The sequence below is a fragment of the Osmerus eperlanus genome, chromosome 9, assembly GCF_963692335.1.
Source record: "Osmerus eperlanus chromosome 9, fOsmEpe2.1, whole genome shotgun sequence".
Lineage (NCBI taxonomy): Eukaryota > Metazoa > Chordata > Actinopteri > Osmeriformes > Osmeridae > Osmerus > Osmerus eperlanus.
Window position 1 is genome coordinate 18,836,512 of NC_085026.1, and position 6,116 is coordinate 18,842,627.

The 6,116-nt window shown below is 43.9% G+C and overlaps 2 protein-coding genes across 6 annotated transcripts; one reads left to right on the plus strand and one right to left on the minus strand.

Annotated features, from left to right (window-relative positions):
• Positions 1 to 421: 421 nt before the first annotated feature.
• Positions 422 to 3,191, plus strand: zgc:153911 (uncharacterized protein LOC768172 homolog). 2 transcript variants are annotated; one of them, XM_062469893.1, is made up of 4 exons: positions 422 to 678; positions 1,243 to 1,584; positions 1,723 to 2,082; positions 2,179 to 2,253. In XM_062469893.1, the coding sequence occupies exons 1-3, from the start codon at positions 612 to 614 to the stop codon at positions 2,052 to 2,054; spliced, it is 741 nt and encodes a 246-aa protein (XP_062325877.1). In that variant the 5' UTR covers positions 422 to 611; the 3' UTR covers positions 2,055 to 2,082; positions 2,179 to 2,253. The 2 variants fall into 2 exon arrangements, with proteins under 2 accessions (XP_062325877.1, XP_062325876.1); XM_062469892.1 differs by lacking the exon at positions 2,179 to 2,253 and adding an exon at positions 2,284 to 3,191 and having other exon boundaries at positions 444 to 678; positions 1,723 to 2,007.
• On the minus strand, positions 2,635 to 5,703 carry si:ch211-67f13.7 (uncharacterized protein LOC565426 homolog). Of its 4 annotated transcripts, none has more exons than XM_062469887.1 (8): positions 5,131 to 5,703; positions 4,942 to 5,048; positions 4,758 to 4,864; positions 4,495 to 4,666; positions 4,287 to 4,404; positions 4,094 to 4,173; positions 3,937 to 4,019; positions 2,635 to 3,749 (listed from the first exon to the last, which is right to left on the minus strand). In XM_062469887.1, exons 1-8 carry the CDS (start codon positions 5,665 to 5,667, stop codon positions 3,475 to 3,477), a joined length of 1,479 nt encoding a protein of 492 aa, XP_062325871.1. In that variant the 5' UTR covers positions 5,668 to 5,703; the 3' UTR covers positions 2,635 to 3,474. The 4 variants fall into 4 exon arrangements, with proteins under 4 accessions (XP_062325871.1, XP_062325874.1, XP_062325875.1 ...); XM_062469890.1 differs by having other exon boundaries at positions 4,942 to 5,028; positions 5,131 to 5,289; XM_062469891.1 differs by lacking the exon at positions 4,942 to 5,048 and having other exon boundaries at positions 5,131 to 5,289.
• Between the last annotated feature and the right edge of the window lie 413 nt (positions 5,704 to 6,116).

Sequence of the window (6,116 nt, forward strand, 5' to 3'; positions counted from 1 at the left end):
GCTAGTACCTAGCAACCTAGCATAATACTCGTAGCAATGCTACTACCTGCTAGTGTTACTTGTTAGCCTCCTAATTGTAAATTTTGAAGCCATACTATAGCGTTTGTCATATAGTTTTTGTCTATCGGAAAATAGTCGGTTGGAATGTTCAGAATCACATATGTGTGACGCTACTCCTTAACGTTAAAGAGACAGTGTGAGAGCTAGAGAGTTTGAGTAGCCTACTTTATAAATGCTTTATTGAACTAACAGTTGTACCAAAGGACTGCTGTGTAACAATGCAAATCTTCAGGAGGACCTGTTGAGACTGACTGAATCCTGGTTCATTCCAGAATATATAACATCTCTGCTTGTAGACGTTCTGGACTCAAAGTTCAGAATCATCCCTGACTGAAACGGTCCACATTCCTCTCACCTGTAACTCGTGCCGTGATGACGCATGATCATGATAAGCATGCACATATCTGCGTAGGATAAATGAGCAGCTTTTAAGACAGAAACTCAGTCTGTTCAGAGTGACGGCAGCTCGATTACTGCTGGTATTTTACTAAAACTACTTCTGACAGAGTTGGGATACCAGACACAGGTGAGGTACGTTCAAGAACCCTGATATGAACTGGAACGTATGGGTTATTCAACACCTGCTTGCATCGCTTCTCTTTAAGGCAGCCTTTTCATGTAAGTGTGTCATTGGTTTTGTGTGCTGTATGGTGACTCAAATAGAGAATGTAAAATGTTTCCCATTTGAATTGTCATACCTGTTGTTATTGTGGTAAATTGAAGGTACGAACAATCACAACAGGTACTCCTGTTGTGTTCACACCAAACGAGAAGCGAATTATTCGCGCGTCGAGATTACATGTAACAACATGTATAACAAGAGACAACAACAAAATTCGCGTAACGCTGTGTTGCGAAAGTTGATCTGTAGTTGGTGTACAGATGTAACAGACGTTTTAGAACAAACAGAGGGAAGTATGTGTGCATCCTCTGCTATAAGACACTACTTCGTATTTGTTTTATAGTAGTAATTTCGGACATGGTTGACGAAGAAAAAAGCGGTTGGCTCATAGCAATTCGTGCGAATAAACACAAATGAACGCGAAGCAAAAAGTCGCTTAATTCGCGCGAATAATCCGCTTCGCGTTTGGTGTGAAACATCCACAGATGTGGGTCACTTTATATTGTTGGTGTGACTGTGCTTTAGATCATTGATGTGACTGCTTGTGTTTTTGTCTGTAGTTGAGTTTCAGGTTACTGTCCCCCGCGGCCACGTTGTAGCAGCCCAGGGACAGCAGGTCGTCCTGCCCTGCAGCTTCACAGTGAGCGGCAGCCTGGGCAGCTTGGTGGTCACCTGGCAGAGGGGGCAGGAGGTGGTCCACAGCTTCTATCACGGGAGAGGCCAGCTGGACCGCCAGAGCCGTCGCTATGCCAACAGAACCAGCCTGATGCACTCCGACGTGGAGCGGGGGGATTCCTCTCTGCGTCTGGAGCGCAGCAACATGGAGGATGAGGGAGACTACACCTGCTCTGTCAGCACGCTACTGGGGAGCCAGAGGAAAACCTTATCTTTGAAAGTAGCAGGTAATCACACTTCTGATGGCAGTAAACCTCTTAAAATGTTTAGAGTTATTTATGGGATCATAATGAATTGCCAATTGATTGTTTCAAGTTCTAAAACATGTAGAAGATTAAGACACTAAATGTTTTGTATAATTTCAGCACTGTACGCAGAACCACATTCAAACTTGAAAGTATCTCCCAGCGGCTTGGAGCTGCTGTTGACTTCACACGGAGGACGCCCTGCCCCCTGCGTTCAGTGGCTGGATGACAGAGGAGAGGACATCACCAACCACACAAGCACACTCGTCAGGCAGGACACAGAGGGACTGTTTACAGTGTCCAGCAACCTGACTCTGCAGACAGCCAGCTCCAGGAGCCTCACCTTCATCTTGCAGAACAGGATCCTGGGCCAGGTGATCAGGAGAGACTTCACACTAGACACAGGTAAAGCACTACAACATACCGATGGTTTATTTCACATTTGTTTATAGAGTGAGACTGGAAAGTATGAGTGTGAAGGCATGGTAGAACAGAAGTTAGGAGGCATGGTAGAACAGAAGTTAGGAGGCATGGTAGAACAGAAGTTAGGAGGCATGGTAGAACAGAAGTTAGGAGGCATGGTAGAACAGAAGTTAGGAGGCATGGTAGAATTCCTTGAATGAATCATGAATAATTCTTAACCAAATCCTTTTTTTTATTTTATCTGTAAAAATCTTACAGGTATTGGTGCCAAGTCATCACGGAACCATGACAGAGACAGATGGGGGGTTGCGTTATACCTTGTGATATTCCTTGTGATAATCATCTTCTTACAAGCAACAGCATTAATATTACAGAGAAGAAACTTAGACCAAAGAAAACCAACAGCATTGAGAACAGAACATGTTTAAACACCAAAGGAAACCCTAATGTTCTATAGTGCTGTTACATGGAATGCACTGAAAATTTGACTAACTTGTGACTGAATTCAAAATTCATTTCAAATGGTCATATACCAAACAGCTTGAAGAGGTTAAATACATTTTCATGTTTATGTTTTGTGTAAAGAATGCTATGGAGAGTATAATCCTGAAGTATTTCACTGTCAAGTTCTGAAACTATAAATATTATTTCAATGTGTATTTTTTTTTTTTTCTTGTTTTCATTTTTAGGCCAGTGGCTTAGAGCTTGTTATATTGTTCAGTATTTATTCAAAACAAGTTGCCACCATTCAAGAACACACATACTCTTTAATTTGTCAACTATTTTATTTCTTCCACATAACCCATGTGAGGGATGACGGACTAGCACCTGCTAGCACCTGGTGACTCAATCTCCCCCTCTTCCCTGTTTGGCCCAGAGCCCTGATCCAGTTTGATGGTGCTGGTAGAGGTGGTGTGCTTTGACACAGGGTCATATTTCATCAGGAAAGAGAATATCCTGTTTCAAGTCTGAGTCATATTTCTGAATAACCAACAAGAAAATTCTTAGACTTGTCACGGTAGATTTTTATGTCATATGTTTCCTGCTATAACAGCAGCATGTATTGTTCCTTATAGCAAGCTGGCTTGTTCACATGAGATTCTGGATAAACACCTGAGGACAGGAGGCGCTGATGCATTCTAAATAAACTAAAGACTACAAAAGTACATTTCCATACTTTATTTTAAATGGGATGGTTAGTGGTAAGAATATGTTTAGTGTTGGTTCATGTTTCACAAACACACTGATGCTACTGCCACTTCAAATGCCAGACCCTGTCTCTTCCACCCACTATAGCCATAAGAGTCAGAGTCCACCATCGGCACCCAGGATCTCATCATCATCAGAGATCGGAATATTCTGGTGGTCTTCTCTGCTCACGGACCAATCTCTTCCATCTGCCTTACACTCTTCTTCATGCCCGCAGTGAGACTAGTGGTCTTTCCTCTCCTACCGCTGATCCCTTTCCTTTATAGACTGAGAAACCCCCCTCTCCTCCTCCTCTAGTACAAAGACGTCACTTAAATCTGAACCTCTCTCCTCATGGTCCTTCTGCTGTCCCAACTCTGGTCCCCCACTCTTCAACCCCCTCCGCTCTGCCGGAGGGGTGTCTCCTGGGGTAAATGACTGCTCTGCTGGGGTTAGGGTGAGGTATGACTGCTCTGCTGGGGTTAGGGTGAGGTATGACTGGTCTGAGATCTGCAAAGGGCTGCTTGTTACTGAGCCTGGAGGAGTACAGTGTGACATCACATTACAACCACACATTCCCACAGTTTTAGCTGAAGCAACATTTTCACGTTATCCTTATCTGTCAAAGAGGCATATTTAAGTTGTTTTCACTATCCTCGTATCTTTACTGTAACCAATTAAAAGGGAGGAGTTATTTGCCTAGACTAGAGGACATGAACTGACCTTCAAGCAAGGCACTTCTTAATCTTGAACATGTGGTGTTGCAGCAATCGCATATGGTGTGTTCCCCTGTGAGGGCTCTCCACCTGCAGGAGAGGGAGATGTCAGGGTGCCGGGACGAGTTACAGGACTGTTGAAACTCAACAGATAAAAATATTACCCATGCTCTGTGTAGGAGCAGGATTTGTGCAATGGGCCGGGTTCTTCTGACGTGAGGAACACGTTACAGTGCATAGTGACCTGAATAGATTGAACATTGCATTACAGATACTCTGAAAGATGGGACTAGGTTTTGTCCATCGGTACTGTTCCTCAGACAGACCCAGAGGGAAGAAACCCACTAGGGTTCTCACCTGGACGTGGGGGTCAGAGGTGAACTGAAAGGCACTGAGGGAGAAGCGGAGGGAGCCGTCAGTCCGGGGCGACACAAAGCGAGCCCTGCCCAGGTTCCTCTGGCTCTCCTGCATACACCTGAGACATGAGGTTAGGAAGGACACGTCATAAACAAAGTAATGCTTACAAAAGCAGGGGACATCCTATTTGAGCATTTCACAGACATACCCAAAGTTGTCAATGATGGTGTACGTAGCAGAGGTGCCACTGGTTGTGGTTGCATAGCAATTTCTAATGAAGAGCTTTAGGCTTCCATGGGGTAGGTGAAGAGCAGTGACCTGGAAGTTCACAGTCTGCCCAAGCAGGTACACTTGAGACTGGGCTGGTGTGGTCCATGAATCTACAACATAAAAAAAAAAATCTAGACATATCCCAATGACCAAAATCAGTTCATTTGGCCACCAAGCCCTTAAAGTGTAGGAAAAGCTTACCATCCATCAACTGAATTTGGAAATCAATAGAGCGCCACTTTAGTGTTTTATGCATAATGCGTGTACTCCAGGTAGGGCGCACCGCGAGCCGATAAACGTGATGATACCTGTGGAATAGGGTTCATCGTGTTCAATTGCCAACCTTGTCAAAAACGATTAGCAGACGTTAAACGATAAATCTCACCTTGGAAACCGACAAACGACATTCAGATTTACACTACGCGCTCTGAAGCGGATGGGCGAAGGGACATAGTGAAGCACGAATTTGTAGCTGAAAGAGTCGGAAGCCTCCTGTATGTGAGGATATTTGTAGGCTAGAGGTTCGCGACATAATTATGTTGAACAGACTAAAATATTGCACTAAAACACTTACCTCCCATTTGCCATCGCAGTCTGTCAAATGATAGGTAAATAGCATGTCGTTACGTGGTCTGAGAACACCGTTGCTTTTGCAAGCGTCTCCCAATGTCAGTTCCTTTGCGTCAGCACCAAACCCATAGAAAGACCGTCTGACCCGCAAAACCAATTCTGATGTAGAGCAAGAGACAGAAACGTCCGGCAAATAAGTAAAGCCCTCCTTACTCCTCAGGTCGGGTCGTGTGGGATGCAAGTCTCGTTGGATTTGAAGAGGCGACGTAGGGGTAAACTTGCTTTTTGGTTTAACCTCTGGGATGTGCTGAGGCGACTCAGCACAAACTCTTTTGGCTGATATCAGGGCTGATCTGTTATCTTCAGATGTCAGGTTCATCATAAAACAAGTGTTTTTTGATGTGCCCAGTTTGAAAATCTTTCTCCTGGACTTGACGGCATCTGGACTCAAGACAGTCGAGGACTCATACATATCCGTTGAAGAATTTGCGACGTTTAGTGTAAATACACTCCATAAAATGCAGACACACCACTTTTTCATCTCAAGAGATGTTTTCTAGATACCTCTACAGCGACCTGTACACGGCTGGAGGTAATGAGTCATCAAGTCTATTTATACTACGTTCCAAAAACTGAGACAATCCCGCCACTCCCTGGCATACTAATTAGTTCACAAGGTATACAACATCTAGAACATCATTACAATCATAGAATCATTAGAACATAGATTGTATTTGAAATGCGAAATTGACGTAATATCCTTGTTCACTTAACATTCACATGATGACACAGGTAGGCTATCACTCGCCAGTCATGAGTTTAATAATTTAAATATACATAGACTTTCTCCCATATTAAATACCCCAGCTTCCCCCCTCATCCCTCCCCCTTCTGTTGTCCTCCATACACTTCTTCAGCTCTGCATCCCCCCTCTCCACAGAGGGCGTATCCAGCTGAAACAGTATTTTTAAGATATTTTCAAACATACAT

Excerpts from the sequence above, each read along its gene's own strand:
- zgc:153911 (XM_062469892.1), top strand. The coding sequence starts at position 612 with ATGAACTGGAACGTATGGGTTATTCAACACCTGCTTGCATCGCTTCTC. Across the intron at positions 679-1,242 it reads CTTTAAGGCAGCCTTTTCAT|TTGAGTTTCAGGTTACTGTC; the intron begins GTAAGTGTGTCA and ends TTTTGTCTGTAG. Across the intron at positions 1,585-1,722 it reads CTTATCTTTGAAAGTAGCAG|CACTGTACGCAGAACCACAT; the intron begins GTAATCACACTT and ends GTATAATTTCAG.
- si:ch211-67f13.7 (XM_062469887.1), bottom strand. The coding sequence starts at position 5,667 with ATGAAAAAGTGGTGTGTCTGCATTTTATGGAGTGTATTTACACTAAAC. Across the intron at positions 4,667-4,757 it reads CCAAATTCAGTTGATGGATG|ATTCATGGACCACACCAGCC; the intron begins GTAAGCTTTTCC and ends TTTATGTTGTAG. Across the intron at positions 4,174-4,286 it reads CCTCTGACCCCCACGTCCAG|GTCACTATGCACTGTAACGT; the intron begins GTGAGAACCCTA and ends CAATCTATTCAG.